A 15,895-nucleotide genomic window follows, 5' to 3' on the forward strand; every position below is an offset into this window, starting at 1 on the left:
TCCCCCTACTGGGAATATACCCTGAAGAACTCAAATCACTCTATAAAAAAGATACCTGCACACGTATGTTTATCGCAGCGTTGTTCACAATAGCAAGAACCTGGAAACAACCATGCTGCCCATCAAAAGAGGACTGGATTAAAAAAATGTGGTATATACACGATGGAATACTACGCAGCCATAAAAAAGAACAAAATCATGAATTTCGCAGCAACCTGGATGGAACTAGAGTCTATAGTACTGAGTGACCTCTCACAGAAACAAAGATCAGAATATCACAGGTTCTCACTCATATAATGGACCTTGAACATCCAATGTAATACTATAAGAAAATGACTGATGGTACTGGGAAACTATGGGGGGAGGGGGATGGGATTACAGTAGCAAATATCTGTCTGGGGCTGGGAAAACACCTCTTATCAACAGGGTGCCTGAATGAAACGTAATTGTACACCTAACCCTTAACTGTACCTCACAAAACCATAATAAAAAATACTGATTAATTATTAAAAAAAAATAAAAATAAAAAAATAAAAAACTGACACCATCTCACCTATCTTAACTTTTAAATCTTAGCCTAGCTGCTTCTTTCCAGCTACTTTCTAATGGCTGAACTACTTCACTTTCCCACCTGACTAATCAGCTGATAGTCAGGCACAGGAAATAAAAATAAATTATTTAATTTAAAAATTGAAAAGGTAAATTATAATTAGTAAAAAGCTACTTGTATATTTAAAAGATTTCAAAAACAATCTTTTAAAAATTACCTATACCTCTGGACTTTCCCCTTTCATGATGACAGTGAACAATACACAAAAGCATCTTAGAGTTTTGCACAAAAGTGAGGCAATACTGATATATAACCACTGGTTAATTGCAAAGGATATATACTAACAAAATAGTTACAAAATTTCATGGGTGTCTAGGTAACTCACTGTTTCAAAAATATTATAATCATGCATATTTAATGACTCATAGCCATTACTACTTCAATGTTTGCAAAAAGTTGCAGTCATTCTGGAAACAAGCACAAAAAAAAAAATTGCATAAAGACAGTTCTTAAAGAACTGAAATCCCCTTTAAGAAATAAAATTAGAAACATACCTTGATGAACTGAGGTGTAGCTAACCTGACAGTAGCTACAAAACAAACTCTGTCTTCATAAGAAGGCCTAGGTGTGCGTTGTATAGTTCCTTCAAAACCATTGTGTGCTGAAGTGGATACTGCAACAGTAGGAAATATGTGTCACCAGTTACTCCAGCAAAACCTAGTCATTGCTAATATTCAAACATCTATGTCTTCAAGAGCTTAAAAAGACAACTAGTTAAATGCAGCATTTCAACTCACCACTGTTTAAAGACTTGAAGTTTCCTATAAATTTTACATATTCATAGATAGATGGCTCCTTTGGGTCTATTGTTCCTCGAAGCATGTGACAACAGAATTCTAACTGATTTTTTGCTGAAATAAGAAAAAAATCATACATTTGTGATATGTCACAATGAATGATGACATAAAATATGATTATATAAGTTTATAACCAAAACAATCTTCTGGTACAAGCAACTTAATGGCTCCCCAGTTTTTTTTGTTTTTTGTTTGTTTTTGAGTTGGAGTCTCACTCTGTTGCCCAGACTGGAGTGCAGTGGCCGCTCCCGGCCACCTCAGCCTCGATCTCCTGGGCTCTGGCGATCCTTCCGCCTCAGCCTTCCAAGTAGCTGGAACTACAGGTGTGCACTACCATGCCTGGCTAATTTTTTTATTTATTGCAGAGATGAGGTCTCGCCTGCCCAGGCAGGTCTCGAACCCGCAGGCTCAGGCAATCCACTCACCTCAGTCTCACAAAGGCGCGGGATTACAGGCTGAGCCACCGAGCCCAGCTGGCTCCCCATTTTTATCTGTCCTTCCTTCTCATTCTTTACTCCAATTTCAAAGAAAAGTTTTGCTTCCCATTCTAAAGTTAATGCTTCTATCTCTACCTTGACAGTCTTTTCTATCTTTTCTAGAACCAGGGCCACATCATTCTTAATCATTCTTTTAGCATTTATGCATTCTCTTTGGTTCTTACTTTCTCTTTTTAAATTTGCTCAGGTCTTCCCATCTCAAACAAAAGGCTTTTCATGCTAATTATTTTAGTATCCCAGATTGCCTTCCTTTTCATTATGGGCTCCATTTTCCATATATTCATTTCCTTTAACTTCATGTACCGCAGCTTTCACCCTCACAACTCCACAGCAATTACTCTTCTAAAGATTACTAACAATTGTATCATTAACCTCAGTGTTCTTTCTACCTTGTCTTAAAATTCACACTTGGTCATTTCCACAGCATGAATTTACCTTCCTCCCTTGATGACTACTCCTCCCATCTCTTCTCCTAATCCATCTTCACACTAAGGGTTTTCAAAAGGTTCTTTTGATCTCTTTTATAAATTGAATGGCCTTGGTAAGCTCATTCACTGCTAAATCTCTCTCTCCAATATTTTATGTAAGATAACATCTCATATCATTATTTGCTTTCAGGACATTGCACTTTATTGCCCCATTAGCAACTTGAAATATTTGAAAATGAATTTCTCTTCCTAAATCAGCTGTCCCCCTTTGTCCTATATATGCTTCTTTCCCAAGCTGGATACCATATCAGTCTTCTCTTTACAAGTCCCAAATCTATTCGGTCACCAGGACCTGCTATTTATTTCACCACAGAAGCTCTCATAAGTCATTTTTCCAACTGAGCACCCATTATCACCAAATTTTAGTGCTGAGAAATGTGTTCATTATGCCTTCACATCTTGTCATTTGGATTCATTTTTGCCTGTTTCTCTTAGACTAATACCACTTTCATCATATTACTTCAGTACTCAAGGACTACTAACACCCTTCTTCACTGACTACATCAAGCTTGTACTCTTCAGTCATTATCAAGATATAAGACTTTATCATCTAACTCCAGATTGCAAAATTTAACTATCTTCTTCCCCAAACCTTCCCCACTGATGCTCCTTGGTCACCAGAGCCTAACAACAAGTCCTATTGAGTTTATCTACTTAACACTTACATACTTTCCTCTTCATCCTTACTTCTACTGCTAAGATTATACAGTTTTCCTTTTTGCCCCAGTCTAGTCCTTTCCAAGATTTTCTGCCTGAGTGATTTCCCACCACCTCCTAGACTATATCTCCCAAACAAGATGATGAAAGTCACAGCAACTTTTATGAGCAATGTACTGTTAAAATCTCTAGGACAGAGATGCTGGTGAGAAATGCTTCGGTTGCAACGAAGATTTGGACCTCCACATAGGTAGAACATCTGCTACAGGAAAAGTAGGCATAATTACTGTGCCAGGAACCAGACCCAGCTTGACATCAGATTGGTCTGATTCATGAGCTCTCTAGTTGTGCTTAGCTGACTTCCTAGGACTATATCACTTGATTGTGTAGTAGGAAATCTCCAGGTCTGGTGAGCAGAGCTTGACTTGAGTCACCATGACAGAGAAATCAAGGGTCCTAACTTAACACCAAGACTCAGGGGCTCTTTTAGAAGCTAGATAACCTCGAGGTAAGTATCTTACTACTGTAACTCTTCCTAGCCTTCTCCAAAAGAATCTCCCACCATTTTTTTCAGTTTTTTTTTTTCAAACCATAAAACCACCCAAATCTCATTATCTTTTCCTCTATTGTGTAAAAAAGAAAAAACAAACACCTTAGGATAAAGTATTAGGCCCTTTACAATTCTTCCTTTATTTCCTTATCTAGATATAAATCATACAACTGGAACTATCTCATCTTCATATGGTCAAAATGACATATTGAATTTTCTAAGCAATTTACTGTGTTATAACTCATGTTCATTCCTTTGGCATGAAACACATTTTTTCTAGGGCAAGAATTTGTTTTATGTATCACTTACTTAACTAGGGGATCAGCAAGTCATTAATTAAGACTTTTCAAAAAAAAAAAAAGAACAGCCTGTATCAAAAAGAATGGCTCCAATCCTCACCTCTATTCTTGGAAGCAGGAGCCTATGGTTCTTCTTTCTGTCAAAGGCTTTATTCAGTTCTCTAACCAGTTTGGCCCTCATGTAGAAGTGGACTCCTTCTCCTCTCCCTTCCTATTGCTACCTCCTCTCTAATTCTTCTCTCCTTGTTCTATCTATACATTTACCTCAGGAAATTTCAATCCATTTATGACTTCACATTTATGGGCACCTATTATATCCAGCCCAATTTTTTCTCCTAAATACCAGACTAGGGTAGCCTGATGGTCAATGCCATGCAAACTTGATTTTATTTTATTTTTTATTTTATTTTTATTTTTTGAGTTGGAGTCTCACTCTGTCACCCAGACTGGAGTGCAGTGGCTGCTCCCGGCCACCGCAGCCTCGACCTGCTGGGCTCCGGTGATCCTTCCGCCTCAGCCTTCCAATAGCTGGAACTACAGGCGTGCACTACCACGTCCGGCTAATTTTTGATTTATTATAGAGATGAGGTCTCGCCAAGTTGCCCAGGCGGGTCTCGAACCCGCGGGGCTCTGGCAATCCACTCACCTCAGCCTCCCAAAGGCACGGGATTACAGGCTGAGCCACCGAGCCCGGCTGCAAACTTGATTTTAAAACAATTATATAAACAGACTTAAAATGAATTTTCCTGGTCTCTGGCTTTTCTCAATTACTTCTGAAAGGCTACCCATTCTTATAAAATATATACGTACATACAAATTTACATATATATATGAGTGTGTATGTGTGCATATATGTGTATCTCAGTTCTTAGACAATTAGTGTGCTATGTATAGGATTTAAGAGTTCAAATACAAAGAACCTTTAAGATGATTCGTATAAGCATTACCATATGAGACAATGTAAAAATAATGAAAAAAGTGATTAAAGAAGATATCTAATAGCTAATAAAAAAATACAGTGCTGTAACAATTCCAGATTTTACATACGGTAATATCGTGAAGAAAATGAGTACTCTGGTCAAATTAATTTGTCCAATGGACATAGTAGAAATTGATTATATCATAGTATTTTGTGTTTCTTGATGGCAGGGACTATTTTTGACTATTTTTGGAACTTTTACGATATAGTACGAGTGCCTGGCAAATTAGATACATGTGATAAATAATTGTTTAATTCTGTTTAGTCAATAAAGTAAACAATTTATCTTTATATTTAATACTTTTTAAAGAAATATAGAAATTTTTTCCCACAGTTTGAGTGTCCAGTTGGTTAATGATGGTGAAAATCAGAATGTTTCATTTTCTGTCATTAAATACAGTCAGATTTTATTTAAAAATCAGAATATACTGCCTGGCTCCACTTTTGCATAAAATATAGTTTTATGGCATAACTTTGGTCTAAGTTTATTTTAACAAACAAGATGGGATTTCAATATACTCTGAACTGGATTACAGACTTTTGCCATGGTCAAGGTTTCATTTTACGTATTTTTTAATGTTTAAAAAGAACCTATTAGGGTATATGGAACATGCTATATGTTAATTTAGTTAAAAGTGTTTGTGTTTTTCACAAACTTGCAAAGGAAAAGGCTAATGCTACCAAATATAACATTTAATTTTATTTTATTTTTTGCTTAACAGCTATTACTTACATTTTAAATATTCAGGGGTTAATGAATCACTTTCCAGCAGATGAGTAGAGAGTATTTTATAAATCTCTGAATGCTCCCCTTCTGGGATAAAATTAAATATACTTTGATCCACAAGATCAGACTGAAAAAGAAAAAATTTTAAAGTAAAATAATTTTAATGATTCAAGAGGCAATTATTTTAAAAGTACAAAATAATTTTTAAATAAGAAAGGATCATATATGTGTATCTATCAATTGTCTGTAAAAACTAACAAGTGCCAAGTTACAGACGACATCTCAAAAAACAAGATTGGGAAGTTGGAAGGTGGTTAACATTACCTTCATTCCTCTGATACTAGTGTCACCAGGATCCAGGGTTAAAATGATCTTGAAAGCTTAATAAATTATTTGAAAAGCTGTTTCACTCAATTTGAACATTTTACAACAAAATGGGACTAAAGAGAGTAAATTATAAAAATCTCTAGCTACAAGACACAGCCTTACCCTATATTCAAACCTACGGTAAACAATGGGGGTATATACCACTACAAAGAATTAGTCACATGCTAAGTGAAGATGAGATTTGATTTTCCTGTCATTTCAATTGTCCAATGTGTCCTTTCTTTTTAATTTCATCTTCTCCAGGCATATACTCACTGTCAAAAAGCCTTGCTTTTGGCTGGGCTCAGTGGCTCAAACAACCTGGGCAACTTGGTGAGACCTTGTCTCTACAGGCACGGGCAGGGTAGTGTGCGCCTGTAGTTCCAGCTACTTGGAAGGCTGAGGTGGAAGGATCGCCAGAGCCCAGCAGGTCAACGCTGGGGTGGCTGTGAGCATGCCACTGCACTCCAGCCTGTGCGATAGAGTGAGACTCCCGTCTCAAAAAAAAAAAAAAAAAAAGCCTTACTTTGACAGAGCTACACCGCTTAAAGCCAAGCCAAAATAAAAACAAAACAACAAAGAAAGTCCCTGGGGATGGTATGAGGTGATAAAGGAGTGTTTTACTATTCTTCACACAAGCTAAGCTGCATATCCTCACTCTTTCTTCTGTCTTTTCTCTAGCTCTCTAAGCCCACTCCATGAAGTGAAATAGTCTTCCCCTCTCCACACATCTGTATACTCCATCTTTCAAAGACCAATCAAATTACTTCCTTCACAAAAGCATCCCCTTAACACCATGATCCACATAAAAAATAGTAAAGTTCCTTTAGTATTACTTATATCATTCATTTCCCATTTACCATAAAATGTATCTGTTATACAGTCAGCCTTCTGTATCCTTGGGTTCTGCATCCACGAATTCGACCAACCGTGAATCAAAAATATTTGGGGGAAAAATGGATGGTTATATCTGAACTGAACACGTACAAACTTTTTTGGGGGTAATTATTCCCTGTATAACTACTATTTACATAGCATTCATGTTGTATTGGTGTTGTAAAGAATCTAGACATGATCTGAGGTATATGGGAGGACGTGCATAGGTTATACGTAAATATATCATCATTTTATGTAAGGGAGCAATCATGGATTTTGGTATCCACGGGGGTCCTGGAATCAATACCCACGTATACTAAGGATTGACTATATATATATGTTCCCCCCAAAGCATTACTATCTTTATTATGGTATAAGGCAGTGTATTATATAAAGCAATATATTATATATTAACTCAGTTCATAGTTAAAAAAAAAACTGTAGAGAAACCACTGAACAGATAGTTCCAACGTAAAAATGGGTTGTAATTTTAAAAGTTCAGAGTTGTTTTGATACATATTGGAAAATATTTTCTCTGTAGAAAACAGTAAAAATGATAACATTTCCTAAGTTAATCCAACAAGAGTCGACTATATTTTAGTATTCATGTCCTGTTGCCCCACAAGTCAATAAAAGAGCTGCATTTCTTTTCTTTTTCTGTCGCCCAGGCTGGAGTGCAATGGCACACTAATGGTCACTGCAGCCTCAACCTGCTGGGCTCAGGCGATTCTTCCACCTCAGCTTTCCAAGTAGCTAGGACTACAGACACACGCCACCACGCATGGCTAATTCTTTGATTTATTGTAGAGATGAGGTCTTGCCAAGTTGCCCAGGCTGGTCTCGAGCCCATGGGCTCAGCAGGCAGTCCTCTCATCTCAGCCTCCCAAAGTGCTGGCATTATAGGTGTGAGTCACCATGCCCAGACAAGAGCTGCATTTCTTACAGCCTTATTTTCTTCCCTTCAGATCAAAGCACATTAATACTGTGTTTTGCATAACAGTTATTAGTATAATATATGATTTTGGACTAAGGAGTTACTTAATAATGGCTTAAGGGATAAGCACACCAATAATTATCTGTCTTTTAATAGTGGATTTTCCTAGAAGTCTGAAAAAAGCTTCTAGAACTGAAGGAATAAACTGAAAAGTCAGGCATAAATAACAAATGTTAGAAAATTGCCTTTTATTGACAAAATAAAGTATTGAAATATAGGTGTTATTAACACAAAAAAGTCTTCACAGAAAAACATCAATTTGAAACGAAAACTTTCATTTTGAGAATGATTATAGTTTTCTACTAACATTTCTCACAATTTCTTCTACTACTATTCCAGTAAATTAAGATTTAACCTGTTTTACCCTTGCTTTTCCACCTATAAATTCATATCCACTGGGAAAAGCATATGAATGACTGTATCAAGAGGAATATGACCACAGCACCGCTTCCCTACCACTCTGCTTCTCCTGACACTTTGTAACAGGTGTGAGACTTTCCACTAATCGCTACAGTTAAAATCTCTAAATGAGGCTAATCATACTTGATGTTGCCATACATGCACTCAGTTCCCAAACACAATTAAAAGGGAAAAAAAGAAAATGAGAGCTAACTGAATCCTTTTATCTCTTTCACTCACTTTTATGAAGAGGACATGCAAGTCCTGCAGATTTATTTACATGACATAAATCAACAGTCATTCTGCTTTTTCTGTATTAAGTAAACGTTACCATTTAGTGGAAATTATCTTCCGTTCAGTAGATAGCTGACAGTTAACAAATGATTCCTGTAGACATAGTTGCTTAAAAGGGACTGAACCTTGGAAAATGTGTCAGACATGTTTTTAAACAACTATGTTCCTTACTTACAGGCATATGGGGACAAAAATTCCAGTTCTATCAAATAAGACTTCACTATTATCATGTAACTATTCAAAACAGTCTAAATCATATTTCTGCATATTGTATTTTAAACCAAAGACTGTACTAACTTTCTCAAAATACATGTTTATGTTTCCAAACTACCAAGTTAAGGAAAACAGAAAAGGACTGGCACATTCACTATTGTGATACTAACACTTTTAGTCCTGGACTCTTTTAGTATGGTTCATCATCTTCCCTATATTGTATGGTTCCAAATTTAACATATTCTGTCTCTCAGGAACACATTTGAGCAAGTATGAAGAAACCAATGTTAAGTAATAAAATTTTACAAATTTTAAGTTTGCTACCTAGATCCTTGTACCTTTTCCCTCACTCATTTTCACGAAGAAGAAATGTAAGTTGGAGTAAGACACACGACTTTGGGTTTTGGCACTTCTGTTCAATTGTTTGTTGTACACATAAGTACAATTTCTCTGTGTTTTGTGTTCCTTGCTGATAAAGGACTGGGCTAATGAGCTCTGAAAATCCTTTCTGTCACTCAAGGGCATGACCCTATGACTTTGTCATGGAAAACCAGAGCAGGAAATTTTGTCTTCTGCCTCAAAATGAATAAAGCATTTATTTGTGATTATTTGTGACAAACAGATTAAAATGTATACAAATTAATTTCATTATAAAATTCCATAATTTGTAAGTATGAGGTGACAAAGTTAAAAAATGGGGTTTCTAGCCGGGCTCAGTGGCTCAGCCTGTAATCCCGCGCCTTTGGGAGGCTGAGGTGAGTGGATTGCCTGAGCCCGCGGGTTTCAGACCCGCCTGGACAGCGAGACCTCATCTCTACAATAAATCAAAAAATCAGCCGGGCGTGGTAGCGCATGCCTGTAATTCCGGCTACTTGGAAAGCTGAGGTGGAACGATCGCCGGAGCCCAGCAGGTCGAGGCTGCGGTGGCCGGAAGCGGCCACTGCACTCCAGTCTGGGTAACAGAGTGAGACTCCAACTCCAAAAAAAAAAAAAATGGGGTTTCTTTTTTGGCAGAACTTGTATAATCAGTCTTGTAATTTTAAAGATTTAAAATTTAAATTTAAAAAATGTAAGTCATATTGACCACTGATTAGAATAGCACATTTTAGTTTTTCAACAGAACTTAATTATAAACACTAATTCCTAATTTAGGGATTTGCTAACGTTTCTTCCCTTCTGGGCAACAGTCAAAATTCTGTTTTCGACAAAACAGGTATGCATATTAAAAAACAAAGATGACCAAGGCAAAAGGACTGCTTGAATCTAGGAGTTCAAGATCAGCCTGGGCAACATAGCGAGACCTTGTCTCTACAAAATATCAAAAAATTTTCCAGGTATGGTAGCATATGCCTGTAGTCCCAGCTACTTGGTAGGGTGAGGCAGAAGGACTGCCTGAACCCAGGAGGTTGAGGCTGTGGTGAGCTGTGAGTGCACGACTGCACTCCAGCCTGGGCAACAGAGTGAGACTCCGACGCACACTGAACCATGTACACACAGAAAACCCACAAAGGGACATTATTGTTCTAAACCTTTAACACCTGTTACAGTTTAATTATTAATAAGAATCCAAAACAGAAAATTATTTTTTCTTATTGTGTTTGATCTAAACAAGGATGATTTCGTTTTCTCAATACGAGCTTGTGTTTATGTTTTCAAACCATCAAATAACATACAATTGGGCAATGACAGTGATACGAAAGAAAGTATTCACAGTAACTGGAGACCAGTAAAGAACTCTTTTAACTAGCCATAAAAAAGAATGAAATTCTGTCACTGTGGCAATAGGATGGAACTGGAGGAACATTTTGTTAAGTGAAATAAGTCAGGAACAGAAAGTTAAACATATGTTCTCACTCATATGGTAGAAGCTAAAAGTAGTTGATCTCATAGAAGCAAAAAGTAGAACAGAGGATACTTCCCAACAGAGGTTGGGAAGAGAATAAACAGGAGAGACTTATTAAAGGCTACAAAACTACAGTTAGATACAAGGAGTAAGTTCTAGCATTCTATACCACTGCAGGATGACTAGAGTTAACAATGACATATAGTTTGTGTTGGGAACATTACCAACACAAGTAAGACATAAATATTTGAGATGATAGATATGCTAATTACCCCAATCTAATCACTATTATATGTAACAAAACATCACTATGTACCCATAATTATGAGCAAATAATATGTGACAATCTTAAAAATTTTAATTTTTAAAAAGTTTTAAATAAAGTATACTATTAATTCAGTATGGAATGAAATCCATCCTGAATCTCTTGTGCCCCAAAATTAACCTGTCAGTCTACATTCTTTGGATGATACAGATAATTTAAAAAATCCAGAGGATGTTAACAACAGAGGAAATTGGGTATGACACATATGAGAACTCTATTATTGTCTCCATTTTTCTGTTAAATCAAAAAATGGTTCTAAAATAGGAAATGTCTTTTTTCAAAAAATCCAGGAGGGAATGGAAAGGTAAGGAGAGTTTTTACGGAGGAGAAATGTTAATAATCAAATACTTGATTCCAATTAGACCTGTCAAATGTTGTCTATTTCTTTTCTTCTTTTTTTTTTTGCGTCAGGGTCTCTGATGCCCAGGTTGGAGTGCAGTGGCACAATCATGATCTCACTGCAGCTTCAGCCTTCTGGGCTCAGGCGACTCTTCCACCTCAGCCTCCCAAGTAGCTGATACTACAGGCACACACCATCACACCCAGCTAATTTTCTGTTTTTGTAGAAATGAAGTCTCACATCATTGTCCACATTGGTCTTGAATTCCTGGGCTCAAGTAATCCTCCCGCCTCTGATTCCAAAAGTGCTGAGATAACTAAGGCATGAACCACTGCATCCAGCCTGCACGTTATCTATTTCAAAAAGCACTCACTAAAGATCCACCAGTAATGTGCCATTAAGAAGGGATTTTTAAAAACAGCTACATCAAGTGGGCTGGTCATTTTCATACGTTCAATAAATAATCACTGAGTACCTCTCTGAGAACCTAGCTAGCTTATGTGGATACAAAAGTAAAGTTCCTGCCCTTAACGAGCTTACAACTACCAAACTATCCTTATGATGGTAGCATGTATAAGGTAACAACAGAACCAGACAGGAAGGGCATCTAACTCTGATGGAATTCAAGGAATGTGCTAAAAAGGTTTTTTAAAAAAAGTCTGAACACACTGCAAATGATGTTCTATGACCAAATTAGATTATATAATTTCTGTAAACATAACTAAAAAATCCCAACACAACTGTATATGATTTAAAAGCATATAATTATACTGTTTTCAATTATCTAATCATTATCTTAATACTATAAAGGGATTCTTTCCCCACGTTTTCTTGCTATGCAAACTTTTTAAAGTTGCCCAGAAAATTCAGTTAATTAGTCTGTCCTTGTCTCTGCCCAGGCTAGTTAATTACATGTTGTTATAATCTCATGTTTTACTCTTAAACAGTTTTTTAGATGTTTGACTTATTCTACTATTGCAGCTTACTAGATAAAAATAGTAAAGTCAGCTATTTTCTTTATAAACCAAATAAATTAGCAAATTATGTACTCTCTGGCTTTCAGTAAGAAATTGCCCTTTCAGAGTTTGGCCTTTTAAGTGTAAATACTGTTCTTTTTATAAGGTATGACTATCAGAAGAAGGGAAGGCCGGGCACAGTGGCTCAACCTATAATCCCAGCACTTTGAAAGGCCTAGGCGAGAGGATTGCCTAAGCCCGGGGATTCAAGACTGGCCTGGACAACTTGGTGAGACCTCGTCCTTACACTAAATCAAAAAATAAGCCAAGCATGGTGGCGTGCATCTGCAGTTCCAGCTACCTGGAAAATGAGGCAGAAGGATCAACTGAGCACTGAGCCCAGTAGGTCGAGGCTGCGGTGGCCATGAGCGTGCCACTGCACTCCAACCTGGGCGACAAGAGTAAGACTACAACTCAAAAAAAAAAAAAAGGAGGAGGGTAATATCACTTTCTAATATCTCTTGAAATAGACATATACAAAGCAAATTATTTTGCATTATTACTGACAAAGGCATTTTAAGAGTAATTTATAACATGAATTCCATCTTAGATAAGAATATTATATATTAGGCTGAGAGAACTGGCATATGTCTGTAATCCCAGCACTTTGAGAGGCTGAGGTGGGAGGATCGCCCAGGAGTTTGAGACCAGCGTAGGCAACATAGCCAGACTTCATCTCTACAAAAAAATCAAAAACTTAGCTACACATGGTGGCATGTGCCTGTAATTCCAACTACTCAGAAGGTTGACATAGAAGGATTGCCTGAGCCCAGGAGATTGAAGCTGCGGTGGGCCGTGATTATGCCACTGTATCCCAGCCAGGGCAACAGAGTGAGATCCTGACTCAAAATAACTAACTAACTAAATAAGAACATTACATATTAAATGAAAAGTGCAAATTCTTCCCCCCCCATCCCCCCCAAAATACCACCAATTGCAGTAGAGCAACTAGCACAGTATCTGGCAAAGGATACTCTATAAATGCATGTTAGTAAAACACACACAATTCAGGTATTTACTATCCTAGTCAAAATTATACAATATACTTATTTTCTAATTTTCTACCCTTTTAGTCATATTGATCATGAACGAAATATGGCCATTCTGACATTATCAGTTCAAGTCACACAGCATAAAAGTTCTGTATCTTCTATTTTTAATGTACTTATCTAAGTCATTCTTTTGAGAAAATTATTTATGAGTTCCCCTAACTATAATAAGTATCTCAGTAGAAATTTAGTTATTCCCAAGATTTTCCCAGTGACTTAACAACTTCCCCAGGCTGATAAAAAAGAAAACACCAAAAAGTTGGCATTCGAATAAAAACAGTAGGAGTTGAACAGGTTAGGCAAAGTGGTACAGTTATATACCACAGCAAGACGTTTCAGTCAGTGACAGACCACATACATGACAGTGACCCCATAAGATTCCAAAAGAGCCAAACAACTCCTATCGTCTGGTGACATCTCAGCCATCTTAATGTTGTAGCTCAATGCATTATTCACATGCTGGTGGTGATGCTGGTATAAAGAAACCTACTGTGCTGCCACTTACAGACAAATTTAGTACATACAATTAATATACACAGTGCATGATACACTATAATGATAATAAATGATTATGCTACTGATTTATGTATTTACTACACCATACTCTTTATGGTTATTTTAGAATGTACACACACACACACACACACACACACACACACACAGTTATTCCAGGAGTGTGTATTCCAGAAGAAGGCATTGTTATTATAAAAGATGGCAGCTCCATGCATATTATTGCCCCTGAAAATCTTCCAGTGGTACAAGACATGAAGGTGTGGACAAGACGTACAAGACAGTGATATTGACTGTCCCTGTGTAGGCAAGGATGTGTGTGTTTGTGCCCTTATTTTTAACAAAAATGTTTAAAAAGTTAACAGAAAAAAGCTTATATAATAAGGATATAAAGAAAAAATATTTTTGTACAGTAGTACAATGTGTGTATTTTAAGCTAAGTGTTATTAAAAAAGAGTCAGAAGGTTTAAAAATGAAGATGTCTGTAAAGTAAAAAAGTTGTAGTAAGTTATGATTAATTTATTATTAAAGAAAGAAAAAGGTTTAAATAGTGTGGCCTAAGTGTACAGTTTTGTAAAGTCTATACTACTACACAGCAATATCCTAGGCCTTCACATCCACTTACTACCACTCACCAACTCACCCAGAGCAACGTCCAGTCCTGCACATTCCATTCGTGGTAAGGGTCCTAGACAGGTGTACCATTTGTATTTTATTTTTTTGAGTTGGAGCCTCACTCTGTCATTCAGGCTGGAGTGCAGTGGCACACTCATGGCCACCGCAGCCTCGACCTTCCAAGGAGCTGGAACTACAGGCGTCAGGTGTACACCACCACATCCAGCTAATTTTTTGATTTTTATTGTAGAGATGCGGTCTCACCAAGTTGTCCAAGCTGGTCTCCAACCCCTGGGCTCAGGCAATTCCTCTTGCCTTGGCCTCCCAAAGTGCTGGGATTACAGACTTGAGCCACCATGCCTGGCTTAGGTGTATCATTTTTAAATCTTTTACAGCACACCTAGTTTGTGTAAGCACAATCTATGGTGTTTGCACAACAAAATTGTTTAACAATGCATTCCTCAGACTATATCACCAAATATATCACAGAAGACATGTCAAGTGATACACAGCTGTAGTTATTGCAGATTAAGTTACTATAGATTAGAAAGTCATGACTGACCAGAGAAAACACAGCCATGCTAAACAAAGATATACTTAGAGCTCTCATCCCCACTCTGCAAACACTGTTCAACACTTCTCTCAAAGTCCACTTCCTAGAGCTTTAGAACATTTACAATAGGCATTTAACACAAAAGAGATTATAGGATTGTTATACTTACTGGTAAATGTTCAAGTAATGAAGTTACACTTTCAGAAACATATATTATGCTTCCATCTGTCATGATCGCTAAAAAAAAACCATCAAGAGCCTGAAATTAAACATAATGGTCAGTTAAATGAAAAGAAATGTATTTCACAGCACAGAAATAAAAAACTAAAATAAATGACAAGGGACTAAAAGTGGAAATATCCAGAGTACTGTCAAAATGCTAGCTTTTCCCTTTAAAAAATCTTAGTATATATCTTTGTGCATTTTTTAATGCTTCTGGAGAAAAAAAAAAATCACTCTCTGGCCATCTACTGGATAGTTGGTTTCTAAAAAGGTAATAGTCTACTTTCAACACTACGTTTATTATATGACCCAGCCATATGTAAAGAGTATACAGCTTATTTGAAGATGATAATGTCTGCAAAGTACACACCACATCAATAATATGTTTAGGCATACAAAATAACAGTGTTATCAATGTGGATATGTTAATAGAGAGGGGTATTATTTGAATGTAGGGGAGATAAGTGGGGAATAAAGTGAAATGGAGTGGAAGGAAATTAAGTTGAAAAACTAAGCTGAGGTCAGATCATGAAAAGTTTTGCATATCACGTTAAGATATAAAAACTTTACTTTATACACAGTGAGAAGTCGACAGGTGATTTTAAGGTGAGATGCTGCAGTGAGAGAAGCCCAGAAACAAGGGTATGAAATGAATTTAGAGGGAAAAGAGAACTGG

The 15,895-nt window shown here is 36.8% G+C and overlaps 1 protein-coding gene across 2 annotated transcripts in view; it reads right to left on the reverse strand.

Moving 5' to 3' along the window:
* The window catches only part of CLOCK (clock circadian regulator), an 88,948-nt gene that overhangs the window by 32,177 nt on the left and 40,876 nt on the right, over positions 1-15,895 (reverse strand). For both annotated transcript variants that reach the window (XM_021707436.1, XM_008047831.2), the window contains 4 exons: positions 15,167-15,256; positions 5,611-5,731; positions 1,348-1,461; positions 1,105-1,223 (listed from right to left, as the gene is read on the reverse strand). In XM_021707436.1, coding sequence (XP_021563111.1) covers positions 1,105-1,223; positions 1,348-1,461; positions 5,611-5,731; positions 15,167-15,256 — 444 coding nt within the window. The remainder of the gene's footprint in view (positions 1-1,104; positions 1,224-1,347; positions 1,462-5,610; positions 5,732-15,166; positions 15,257-15,895) is intronic.

Source organism: Carlito syrichta, unplaced genomic scaffold (assembly GCF_000164805.1).
Source record: "Carlito syrichta isolate Samal-C Ts95f unplaced genomic scaffold, Tarsius_syrichta-2.0.1 Scaffold117951, whole genome shotgun sequence".
NCBI classification, from domain to species: Eukaryota; Metazoa; Chordata; class Mammalia; order Primates; family Tarsiidae; genus Carlito; species Carlito syrichta.